Source organism: Gekko japonicus, unplaced genomic scaffold (assembly GCF_001447785.1).
Source record: "Gekko japonicus isolate JY-2015 unplaced genomic scaffold, Gekko_japonicus_V1.1 scaffold1746, whole genome shotgun sequence".
Taxonomy (NCBI): Eukaryota; Metazoa; Chordata; class Lepidosauria; order Squamata; family Gekkonidae; genus Gekko; species Gekko japonicus.
Genome location: NW_015159767.1, coordinates 28142 through 41217, shown reverse-complemented (window position 1 = coordinate 41217; position 13076 = coordinate 28142). Strand labels below are relative to the sequence as shown.

At 52.4% G+C, this 13076-nt stretch overlaps 1 protein-coding gene and 1 non-coding gene across 2 annotated transcripts; both read right to left on the bottom strand.

Annotated features, from left to right (window-relative positions):
• Positions 1 to 3625: 3625 nt before the first annotated feature.
• TRNAT-GGU lies at positions 3626 to 3697 on the bottom strand. The gene has a single exon. It is a non-coding gene; the product is annotated as a tRNA-Thr (tRNA).
• Positions 3698 to 4286: 589 nt separating this feature from the next.
• Positions 4287 to 9546, bottom strand: PPP1R3E (protein phosphatase 1 regulatory subunit 3E). The gene is made up of 2 exons (XM_015406406.1): positions 9094 to 9546; positions 4287 to 4766 (listed from the first exon to the last, which is right to left on the bottom strand). Exons 1-2 carry the CDS (start codon positions 9544 to 9546, stop codon positions 4287 to 4289), a joined length of 933 nt encoding a protein of 310 aa, XP_015261892.1.
• Positions 9547 to 13076: the final 3530 nt, after the last annotated feature.

The following is a 13076-nucleotide window of genomic DNA, read 5'->3' as shown; positions in this document are numbered from 1 at the left end:
GGAAGGGGGGGGGGGCCCCGGAGCACCGCCGCCGGCCCCCCTCTCGGTGCCTGGTAGGAAAAGAAGGAGGGATCTGAACGGAGGGAGGAGGAGAAAGCGGATTTCTGGAGAGGGAGAAAGGGGAGAGGGATGGGGAGGAGGAGGAGGAGGAAGAGGCGGGGGGGGGGGGGGGGGAGGCAGAGCAGGCAGCCCGGGCTTGGAAAGAGAGGAACCCGGATTGGTGCTTTCATTTCTATTATTTCTTTATTTGAGACACATCCATTCCGCTTCTTCTCCTGGAGATCATGGCTGCTTTGGCAGGGCATTACCTCCCCCGAGGTCCCTGTCCTCTCGAAATCCCACCCTCCCGGCTTCCACGCTCAAATCTCCCGGTATTTCTGAACCAGGAATTGGCAACCCCGGTCAGAATAGCGTCCCTGTTTGCTCCAAGGGAAAGGGCCCCTGTAAGGATGGAGGGAAGCGATATTGAATTCACCCCTACAAAATGTTGCATCACGGATAGCGGGGAAAGCAAACGACACCCCCCCCAATCTTTCAAAGTTTGCTTTAAAATAATAAAAAGTCCAATAGCACCTTTAATACTAACAGTTTGGTGTCGTGGTTAAGTGCGCAGACTCTAATCTGGGAGAACCGGGTTCGATTCCCCCACTCCTCCACTCGCAGCTGCTGGATGACCTTGGGCAAGCCGTAGTTCTGTCAGAGCTGTTCTTGAAAAAGAGCCGTTTCTGTCAGAGCTCTCTCAGCTCCACCTACCTCACAGGGTGTCTGTCGTGGGGAGGGGAAGGGAAAGGAGTTCATGAGCTGCTCTGAGACTCCTTTGGTAGTGAAGGGCGGGGTATAAATCCAATCTCTTCTCTTCTCCTCTTCTAACAAACTTTATTAACAGACTAACAGGGCTAACTCCTCTGGATCTATGACCATGGAAAGTTTTCTTAGACACCTCACCTCTTTTCGCTCCATGAGATGTCCTTGATTGAAAGGCAGACACGTTTGGGACGTCACATATTCACACGTTAACACCAGTTGCCGCTTTTAATGGGCTTTTTATTTCTTTAGTTCTTTTAGGACATTTTTTAAAATTCTTTATTCGCGGGTTATGAACATTCATATACACTGTTTCACCAGTGGCGTGTCGCTGTTACATTGGAGGACACCGAAAGAATATCTGATCAATCCAGTCTCTGTTCACATCTAGCATCTTCCTCTAATCCAGACTAAAACTTTCCTTGCAGTCCCTTGTCCAACCTTTAGAGCTGATCTAACTTGAAGGGGGGGATCTTTTAGATCATCTCATTCCCCCATTTATCAGTCCCACAGTGGAGAAATGGGGCCACCACCAGATATACAAAGCTCACCAGGTCCTTGTGGATGCCTTTTTATGGCAGTGCAACGATTCCAAAACTGTATACTGCAATAACTAAATATATAAATTAATTAATGACCAATACATTAACATTAAGAAACTAATAATTAAATAATAACAAGTTTATTTGAGCCACAGAGGAGTGAACCACTGCATATCTGCATGAATCACTGTTCTGGCCTTGCCTCTTATGCCCCCCCCCCAATCTGTTTCTTCTGGACTCTGCCCTATGTGCATCAACTAATTTGATTCAGGTGGGTAGCCGAGTTGGTCTGAAGCAACAGAACAAAGTTTGAATCCAGTGGCACCTTTTAAGACCATTTACAAGTTGTTACAGCACTCAGGACAATGGAACCCCCAGGGCTTAATAGAGATAGTGGGTTCTTGTCTCACTACAGGTGCTAAGTCAGTTCTCGCATCTCTTTGTTAACTCTTTTATTCTCTGTATGCTAATTTGCTGCTATTCACAGGGGTCACTAACGGCTTTAATTCAATCTTAGCTATACTTAACATTAAGTTACTTCTGCATCTTGAGTCTAATTAGCCCTTCCTGGCAGCTATCCCCCACACCCTCTCTACCTGTCTGTAAGGCTTGAGGGAAAGTGTTTCAATGCATCTGAGGAAGTGTGCATGTACGCAAAGCGTGCACGCGCCCAGAATTAAACTTTGTTGGTCTTCAATGTGCCAGTAGACTCAAACTCTGTTCTGTAATTTGATTACTTTACTCCCAATACAGAGATACAGCAGGATTGCCTTCAGAGGGGACTGTCTGTTGTATCTCTGCAAGAATCACTGCTCTGGATGTTTCCTTCCAACCCAGAGATACAAACAGAACAGTCATTTGCACAGACAAAAAGAAGTGTGTGTGTGTGTGTGTGTGTGTGCGGGGTTATATTTATACCTTCTAACGTAAAACTTTTGGGGTAAAAGACTGGAGAGTGCTCAGTTTTTACTCAGTATCTCAGCTCAGCTATCAGGAGTTTGGGGTCATCCATAATTCACAAGACCGAAAACAACTGTGAGCGTCCAGTGTTGTTATGGCTGTTATGAGCAATGGTCCCTCTAACCTGTGGCGGCTTGTGAGCAAAAATTCCACTTTGTGAGCTACCGGCATGAAAGTTACGAGTGAGCAATTTGGCTGCTGCATGAAGTAGTTTGCTCTGGAGCCCTCCTTCCTGGGCTAAGACAAACGTGTGTGAGCCGGAGGCTAAAAAACTGTGAAACTAAAGAGACCCTGGACTCCCTTGGTGGTCTCCCACCCAAACGCTAACCACGGCTGACCCCCCATAGCTGCTGAGATCTGATTAGGCTACCCTGGGGCCCTAAGTATTTAAATCGAAGCATAGGCTCCAATGCCCAAGATGCAGTTGGGCTGATTACCACAGACGCCATTTTTGTGAGAGCTGTCCGCATGTTATAGGTCCCGTTCACACATTACACTTTTCCTCTGTGAAGATCATTTTGGGATGTGTGTTTGGGGGGGACACGGACGTATAACCAGTGCAGACGAATCTGGTGCAAATGCTGACTGGTTTTCAATACACACACTGCTCAGGAAGCCAGTCCAGTTAGCCATTTCGGAACTCTTTCTTTGTGGCAGGAGTAGCGTAAAAACATGCACAAGGAACAAACTCTTTGACAACCCCCCGCCCCCGGGTTCCCACAAGTCCGGCACACTAGTGATGCACATGTGAACATTCAGACAATTCTTATTTCCCGAGAATTCATGCAGGGAGAAGGGGAACGAGATAACACGTGAGCCAATCCTTGGTATATGATAACCCAGCGAGTGACCTAGCACCTGGTAACGGCCAATACCAGGGAGATGCACCCGTGGGTGTGGCAGTGGAGAATGTCCATTGTCTTCTTCTAACTCTCTTTCCTTTCCCGTTACTCTGGGGGAGGGCGCCTTTGCCTTCCTGTCCTGTCTCCTGTGCGCGTGTGCATTTGGCTTGCTCCAATTCTCACTCAGAATAAGGCACCAATGAGATCCCAAGGCGGGGGGGGGGGACTCTCTCGATGAACCTCAAGGTGGACATGGGTTCCTTAGCAACACATTCGTCCCATGGGAAGGGGGAGGCAGAGAATATCCGCCCTATTTCTGTAGGTTTGAATCAGTCCCAGAAAACATGCTTGAAGCTGCCCTGTATTGAGTCAGAGCCCTGGTCCATCCAAGGTCAGTATTGCCTACTCGGACTGGCAGCAGCTCTCCAGGGTCTCAGGGGGAGGTCTTTCCCATCACCTGCTGCCTCCTGCTTTAACTGGAGACGCCAGGGATTGAACCTGGGACCTTCTGCACACCGAGTAGATGCTCTACCACTGAGCCACGGCCCCTCCCCTAAAGAGAGAACTTTCTGGTCCAGGGGAAGACGGCCGGATTGTGGTGTGGAAGACCTGGGTTCGAATCCTTCCTCCGCACAGACGCAAGGCCCTCTCTTTCAGCCTGTTTCCCATCTGTAAAATGGGAGCAACGGCTACTTCTTGGGGCCTTTTTTTTCTGAGGCGAAGTGCTCACATGAGGTGACTTTGCCTCCCTCACACGAGGATTCATTGGGCCAAGTGATTTCGGGGAAGCACGCACACACTGCTAAATAGCAAGTTACCATATCCCGAAAGACAACTGTAGAGGGTGCGGTAAGTTGTTAGTCCCCTTTCCCCCCCCTTCATCCAGGTCTTGACTAAAGGACTTGCCAGATGGCGCTAAACTGGCAACTTCATGGTAGACTTTGGGGAACAGGATGGTAGGGAGGGAAGCCCCTGACCGTTCATCAAACCCAGCCCAGCTATATTGGGAGCCCCTCCTACTCCTCGGTCTCAAGGCGAGTCTCAATACATCTGGCGAGTCTCCCCTTTGCCCTGGTGCTCCCCTTCGCTTACTTGCCTTCCCCCTCTCTCATAGGTGTGGCTGTCTGACCCCCGCCCCCTATATGAAATGTATCCATCCTGTCTCGCAGCAATCGCGAGTGGGGCTGGGGGGCTCATCTTCCTCTTCCACGGAGGGCGGGGGTCTCAGGCAATAGTTGCGGCCTTGGTTGTTGTCCCAAAATTCCTTCCCGCCCACAAGGTAGCAGAGAGCAAACTCTAGGCTGACCCCCGGGGGCAACGGGACTGGCAGTGGCAGGCGGAAGGCAAAGCGGTCGGCGTGGTCCCGGTCCCGCCCTGCAGGGGCGGCGTAGGAAGCCCGAGCTTCACGCTGAGTGGCCCAGGAGTCCCAGGTGTACCGCACAGAGACCCGCTTCTCGTAGGCCAAGTTGAGCACCCGAATGGTTCCGGAGATGCACGAGCCCTCGGCCCGGGCGCCCTCCAGCAGGATGCACTGTGCCAAGAGGCGTGGCAAGAAATCGGGCATCGAGAGCGGGTCTGGGAAAGTGGGTTCCAGCGGGCACCATAGATTCAGAGTATCCTGGGGAGGCAAAGAAAGAAGGAACGGAGGATTAGGGGGAAAAAAGAAACCCGTGGAGGATAGTTGAAGAACTAGTTGTGGTGGTGGAAAGCCTGCCCTCAAGTCACAGCTGACATATGGCGACCAATGTTCCCTCTAAGCTGTGGAGTCTTGTGAGCAAAAATCTACTTTGTGAGCTACTGGCATTAAAGTTGTGAGCGAGCGATTTGGCTACTGCATCAATTAGTTTGCTCTGGAGGCATTCTTCCTGAGCCAAGACACAAATCTGTGAGCTGGAGGCTAAAAAACTGCGAGCTAGCTCACACTAACTCAGCTTAGAGGGAACACTGATGGCGACCCCGGAGGCCTTTCTAGGCACGAGAGGAATAGAGGTGGGATTGCTCTTGCCTGCTTCTCTAGGCAGTCTCCCATCCAAGTACCTACCAAGGCTGGCCCTGCTTAGCTTCCAAAATCTGATGGGAGTCAATTAGCCTAAGCCAGTGATGGCGAACCTTTTCGAGACCGCGTGCCCAAACTGCGACCCAAAACCTACTTATTTATCGCAAAGTGCCAACACGGCCATGTAACCTGAATACTGAGGTTTTACTTTAGAAAAAAACAACTCATACATTAACTAAAGATGATCCAAAGAAAGTAAGGAAAGCAATCCCAAATGCTTTCATTTACTTAAAATTATTTGGCAGAGAATTCGGCACTTTAATGACGGTCAGGGCCTGGCTGGGGCGATGGCACGCGTGCCCACAGAGAGGGCTTTGAGTGCCGCCAGTGGCACCCGTGCCAAAGGCTCGCCACCACTGGCCTAAGCCATCCAGCTAGTTGGGGAATAAGGTGTGGCAGGGGACTGGTAGATAGGAGAATCAAAAGAAATAATAGTGACATTCAAGTCCAGTAGCGTCTTAGAAACCAGCCAGATTACTGAGGTATGAGCTTTTGACCCTCGAAAGCTTCTACCCCCGAGAACTTTGTTGGTCTCTGAGGGGTTCCTGGACTCAAATCTGGCTGTTCTGTCCCAGACCATGACCACCCTCTGAAATGAACTTCACAAGAAAGAACAGAAGAGAGAGGGGGAAGGAAAGAAAGAAAGAATGACACTACGCAGATGGAGAAGAGGAGGAGGAGATTGGATTTAGACCCCACCCTTCACTCAGAGTCTCAGAGCGGCTTACAAACTCCTTCCCCTTCCCCTCCTCACAACAGACACCCTTTGGGGTCGGTGGGGCTGAGAAAGCTCTTTCCAGAACTGTCCTTGAGAGAGCAGCTCTGACAGAACGATGGCTTGCCCAAGGTCATTCGGCAGCTGCAAGTGGAGGAGTGGGGAACCGAACCCGGTTCTCCCAGATTAGAGTCCAGTTTGGTGCAATGGAAAGAAAAGAAAAAAAGCAGAAAGAAAAGGAGAAAATAAGACTTAAGTAAAATATTATGAAGAAATGGGAAGGGAAGGGGGGGGGACGATGCAGGAAACGGTGGGAGGGGCAGAGTAAATAAGACGGAAGGAGCAGTGGCGGAGACAGGGAGGAGGAGAAGGCGTTGGCTGTAATGAGGGCAGGGGTGGGATTCTAGCTCCAGGAGAACGTCGCCCTACAGACGATATGATGCCACCCTCCATAATCCAGACCAGTACAAGTTACCATCAATAAACACATCAAAATAAAATGATGGACGGAAATCTCTTTTCTAAATATTTCTATTGCTTTCCGTTCCCCTAACACACGGAACAGGTCAAATGCTGAGAAACTGACACGAGTAAAAGATTCACCAGGACCCCCGAGGCGATCATCTCTAGGTGGGCAGGGCCCGTCCTGAATTCTTGCCCTGAGTAAGGGAGGAAAGGAGCCCTACAAGGAGAACGGGGGCCTGATTGGGGAAAAGAAATAAGTCCAGCAGAGGAATGTTAGGAAAGGAACGATAAAGAGGGAGAGGAAGACCAATTGATCCCAAGATGGTCACCAAGGCTGGGAGGAGGAGGAGGAGAAGAAGAAGAAGAGATTGGATTTATATACCCCGCCCTTCACTACCCAAGGGAGCCTCAGAGCGGCTTACAAACTCCTTTCCCCTGCCCCACAACAGGCACCCTGTGAGGTAGGTGGGGCTGAGAGAGCTCTGACAGAAATGGCTCTTTTTCGAGGACAGCTCTGACAGAACGACGGCTTGCCCAAGGTCATCCAGCAGCTGCGAGTGGAGGAGTGGGGAACCAAACCCGGTTCTCCCAGATTAGAGTCCGCGCACTTAACCACGACACCAAACTGGGCAGAGGAAAGGCATTCGACCACACCCGTTAACAGAGAGAGAGGAAAGCCAAGAGGAGGGATGTGAAAAGAGCAGAGAGAGGAAGAGCGAGGGGACGAGAAGATGGAAGACGAGAGAGGAAGAAGAAACAGCTGAGATGGAGCTGGAAGGATGAAGGATACGCAGGGGGCTGAGAGACGGAAGGCTTATGGGGAAAAGCAAGCGAGCGAGGAAGCAGAAAACAGATGGATTCCGTGGGAAGGGGAGAGACTCCAGCCTCCAGGCGGTGCCACAAATTACCTTCTCCCCAAATATCATGAACAGGAGTCGGGGGTGGTGGTGGTCACCTTTAAGGACCAGCAGGGCTCCTGCCACCAGAACCCCACCTCTGTCTTCTGCAGGGATTCCCAAATGTGGTTCTGCTTCTTCTCTGTGGCAGTGATGGAGGGCCATTCCACCTCGAGCAGTCTAACCTGCAAAATGGGGCCCCAGATGGTGGGACTCGGGGGACATCGGAGGTGGGGGTCGCTTGAGGGTTTGGGCCATGTGTGCATGAAGCAGGGCGTTCTTACGTATCACCGAAGGCGGAGGGATGCCTTCAGCACGTCCCAGCCTAGCAGGTGCCATCTGTGGAGAACAGGGGCTGTCGCTACATACCCAGTAATTCTCAGGGGGGAACTGAAGATGTGCCGGGAAGCTCTGGGATATTAAGGCAGAGCCTACAGCTGCCTGCGTCCAAGTGTGACAGTGGGTGCCGACAGAAGGACCAGTTGCGGCTCTGTCATGGAGGAAACGGTTATTCTTTTGCTTCTCCTCCAGGAGTGCGCCTCACAAGTGACTTTCCACAACTCCTGTTCTATTTCTCCTTAGGCCAGATCCACCAGTCGCCTGATTCGCGGTACAATCCTAAACAGAACGACACCTTTCTGAGCTCATTGACGTAAATGGATCTAGACAGGAGTAACACTGCTTAGGATTGCAGCGAAGGACGTCTGACCTTCCTCCCCCCTCCCCTTAAGAATGGGAAGCAAGCACAGAGCAGGCAGATTTTACTTCTCCGTTGGAACCCACCCCTAGGACTCCTGACCAATGTTCCCTCTAAGCCGTGGAGTCTTGTGAGCAAAAATTCTGCTTTGTGAGCTCCTGGCATTCAAGTTGTAAGCGAGCGATTTGGCTGCTGCATGAATTAGAATTAGCTTGCTCTGGAGCCCTCCTTCCTGAGCTCAGACAAAAACCTGTGAGCCAGAGGCTAAAGAACTGTGAGCTAGCTCACACTGACTCAGCTTAGAGGGAACACTGCTCCTGACCCCCCCGGGTTGGTCAACTGGAGCATCGCTGAGAAAAAGCTGTTTCCTCCCTTCTCTCACGGAGGCCGCTTGAGATCAGTGTGTCCCTCTAAGCCAAGTGAGTGTGAGTCAGCTCACACTTTTTTAGCCTCTGCCGGCTCACCCATTGTTGCCGTAGCTCAGGAAGGAGGGCTCCGGAGCAAACTAAGTGATGCAAGAATCAAATCGCTCGCTCACAACTTTAAGGCCAGTAGCTCAGAAAGTGGGATTTTTGCTTACAAGACTCCACAGTTTAGAGGGAACATCGCTTGAGATATTTCGCGTCGGTCCAAATCTGGTTCTCCTGGTCTCTCAAGGACCACTGAGGGGCGGCAGATTCCTCCACATGGAATCAACATTTGCGTTTACCTCTTCCAGCATGCCCACTCAGGTGAGTAAGGAGACCAAAGTGCTGGATCTATTTCCTCCACTTCTTTTACCACCTCCCACCCGGTCAAAGGAAGCCCCGGCACCAGCGCTGCCAAGGTCCAAGCGGGGCCCGGAGATCTCCCGGAATTACAACTCATCTCCAGAATAAAAAAGATCAGTTCCCCTGGAGAAAATGGCTGCTTTGGAAGGTGGACTGCTTCAGAGGGTGAAGTCTTTGGCATCACATCCTTGCTGATCAACCTTCCTGGGCACACCCACCCAAAGTCTCCAGGAATTTCTCAAGCCAGAGCTGGCAACCCTACCACCACCACACACACCACCACACACACCACCACACACACCCTGCCATCCACTCCACCACTAGTACGTAGGCCAAACCACATTACCGTCACAGGCGGGCAAAAAGGCAGGCAAGGGGCAAAATGGCTGAGGGAATCGCGCCTCAGCTGGGCATGGACCCGCTCCGGCACCTGTGGCAGGTCATTGGGCCAGAACTGCCGGACGCTGGTGAGCTCCAGGCCCAGAGAGTCGGCAAAGCGGACCCTTTTGCGTGTCCCGGGGCTGCGGCTGCGTGAGGCCCCATGGCCCCTGCCCCTGGCCGGGGCGGAGCGGGTCCGGCGCCTTCCCCTCCTCCTCGGGCCTCCAAAGAGGTGGCGGCGTCTCCGGGTCCTGCTCCGGGGCCTGCTTTCCGACTCCGATTCCGAGCCCTCGGTGCCCGAGTCTTCGGCCAGGCTCGGCCGGGCGGTCCGGTAGTAGGCTCGCTCATACAGGCCCGCGATGTAGCTTAGGTTCCGTGGGATGTTGCTAGGGGTCAGAGGTGAGGGTGGGGCTCGTGCCATGGGCTCGCCGAGGAAGGCCTCTTCTACACAGTTTGGGTGGAACAGGGTCCTGCGTCCTCTCTCCCCCTTCCCAGAAGAGTGGAAGAACCACCTCACTCACTGGAACACCTCTTTCTGGCCTTCTTTCAAGGGAGGACTGTCCAGTTACTCCATTTCGGGGAGAGGCACCCCTTTATAGCTCTGACATCCACCTTCAGTCTCTTTCGGTCTCTTTGCAAGTTCGATTCTCCCTCACATCTCACCTAGCTGGGGCTGGCCTCCTTGAACTGCTGCCGCCGGCGTCCGCTTTCCATCATCCGATTTGTCTGGAGGTGTCCAGCCTACCTTTCTGCTGGCTTGTCACCTTCTTCTTTCCTAGCAATCCATCAGGCCAGTGTCTATTTTGGGTTTCCCCTCGATCGCTCCGGCCAGGCTTCGGTTCTGGCTCCTATCTTCCGACCACCCGTTTCTTCTGCAGATCTTCAGCTTCTTTCTGCTCCATCCTTTTGCCCTCTCACGGTGTTGCTCGAAGACGACCTGTCTTTCTCATCCCGTCGGATCGCTTTCTCATGTTATCGATCCGGTTGGGAGGCTTCCTTCCCCCTTCCCGTGGGCTTTGTCACCTGATTCAGCCTCCTCCGCCTTTCACGGTCTTCCTTTCCAGGAGTCTGTCGGTCAGTGAGGATGTCTGTTGCTTCCTTTCTACCATGAGCTCTCTGTCTCTCCGGATGCTTTCTCATTCTGTCTTCTCCATCATTGTGCTTCCACATTGATTCTCACACACCATCTCTCTGGGCTTTGCTTCCTTACTCGCTTTCTAGCTTTTTGTTCAATGCCGTCCCCGCTGAAGGTGACTCAGGAATTCGCATAACGCTCAGAGCGGCTGCTCCCACAAAACCGTCTGCCCTTCCAGACTCTGAAGGTCTTCCACTACGGAAGAAGCTCTCTGAGGAATCACAGAGACGGCAGCGAAGCATGTGAGAGCTGGGTCGGTGGCCAGGAGAGGGTCTCGGCTTCCAGAACCCGTCTTATTGCTGGAAAAAAAGGGTCCAGGTGCCAGGGACGATCTGTACCTAAAAAAATATACGTGCCCAGAGATGCTTCCATGGAGGATGAATTATTCAGAAGGCGAAATGGAACTAATGGATTACGTGAGAGCGAGACAGGAGAGAGTCCATCAGTCAAAGGGGGGGGGAATTTGAAATGGAGGGCTACTGGCAGATTTGGATGGGGGGACAGGAGGACTGGGTGGGTGGGCTGGGGGTTGGAAGAAAGGGGCCACAGAGCTGGGAGACGAGGGGGACCATCTGTGGGCACAGAGGTGGAGCAGCAGAAGAAGGCGAAGAGGAAGGTGTCCATTCTCTTGGCTTCCCGCCGTGTTAACCAGGCGCCGAAGAGCCTCTCTGTCTATGAATCATCAGAAAATTGCAGGCATCCGGTCATGAATAATTGAGATGGCCTCGCGCCCTCTGTCCCCGTCTCCTTACGCTCCCTTCCCACCGCCTACGGTCATGCAGCACACAAAGGGTCAACAGAGGGCTTCCCACACGACTCTGAGAGAAGTCAGAGGTCAACAACAGGGTGCCAATGGGCACCATGGGGCCCGCTGACACCTTTCCCGATGCCCGCCAAGTGTTTTTTAGGAAGTGGGTGGGGCCACCAAGGCTTCTGAGGGATTTGATTGGCTGTGCAGATTTTTTGAAAAAGTAGCTTTGACACAGGCTCTTGGGTGGCCAGGTCCCCCACCTCGGCCACCAGTGCGGGGTGGGGGGTAGAGTTGCCAGATCCTGGTTGGGAAACTCCAGGAGATTTGGGGGTGGAGCCTGGGGAGGACAGGGACCTCACTGGGGTTCAGTGCCACAGAGTTCACCAATGTTCCCTCTAAACTGTGGAGTCTTGTGAGCAAAAATTCTACTTTATGAGTGGCTGGCATTAAAGCTGTGAGCGAGCGAGTTGGCTATGGCATAAATTAGTTTGCTCTGGAGCCATCTTTCCTGGGCTGAGATAAAAAAAGTGTGAGCCGGAGGCTAAAAAAACTGTGAGCTAGCTCACACTAACTCAGCTTAGAGGGAACGTTGGAGCCAGGCCCATAGCTACAGTGGGGCATCTTGGGGCCTGACCCCCTGACTTACTGCCAAGGCCCCCTGACTTCCAATCCAGCCCAGGAGCTCCCTTGGAGATTTGTGCAGGGGTCGGTGCAGGGTGCTCCCTGACTTATTTAAAGGCCCCCTCAATTAAAAAAATCCTGGCTACGGGCCTGGTTGGAGCCCACCCTCCAAAGCATCTGTTTTCTCCAGGGGAGCTGATCTCTGTAGTCTGGAGATGAGCTGCAATTTGGGGGGACCCCCCAGGTCCCACCTGGAGGCTGGCATCCCTAGGCAGAGCTGCCACCACGACACAAAGGTCTTCACTGTGTTGCTCAAGGTCAGCGACAGCAGCCATTTTGTGGCTGGCTCCGGCTTTTGGGACGGCCATTTGGTGGCTGTGCCCAACATGCTGTGTTGGAATTCCAAAACTGCTGGCAGGTCCAAAAGAAGTTGGGTACTCCTGACCTAAAGCATCTCCGCTCCACAGAGCCCCATACGAAGACCATGCTAAGCCACTACCTCAAATCCTCTTGTAGGTCTGCCGGTCTCCAGGTGGGGCCTGGAGATCCCCTGCTTTTACAACTGAGCCAGTTTGGTGTCGTGGTTAAGCGTGCGGACTCTAATCTGGGAGAACCGGGTTCGATTCCCCACTCCTCCACTTGCACCTGCTGGATGACCTTGGGCAAGCCATGGTTCTGGCACAGCTGTTCTTGAAAAAGAGCAGTTTCCTTCGGCGCTCTCTCAGCCCCACCTACCCTCTTAGCTGAGTTAGTGTGAGCCAGCTCACAGGTTTTTAGCCTCCGGCTCACACATTTTTGTCTTCGCTCAGGAAGGAGCGCTCCTGAGCAAACTTATTTATGTAGCAGCCAAATCGCTGGCTCACCACTTTCATGCCGGTCGCTCACAAAGCAGAATTTTTGCTCGCAAGACTCCACAGCTTAGACGGAACACTGATATTAAGTACCCCTCTCTAGCCATAAGAGCTAATGTCACTACGTCAGTGACCTCCGCGATGACGATCTGAGGTACCTGACAAAGCTCAACCCCTGTCACACAGTAAGTATAATAATAAAAAAGGCAGGCAATACGTTTTAAGAATACTTCAGAGAGCTATAGCAATAAAGTCGATCTGTATATGCATCAAAGACTGATCTTCTCTCAAGTGGTTAAGATGCTGAACTGCAGGCTGTGGAAGGTCAGTAGTTCAGCGGTTCAAGACCCGGGTGCCGCAAGACAGGGTGAGCTCCTGTCTCTAGTTCCAGCTCCTGCCAACCTAGCAGTTCGAAAGCAAGAAATTGCAAGTAGATAAATAGGGACCACTTCGGTGGGAAGGTAACAGCGTTCCGTGCGCCTTGGTGTTCAGTCATGCCGGCCACATGACCACGGAAATGTCTTCGGACAGCGCTGGCTCTTCGGCTTTGAAACGGAGATGAGCACCGCAACCCTAGAGTCGGATTCGACTGG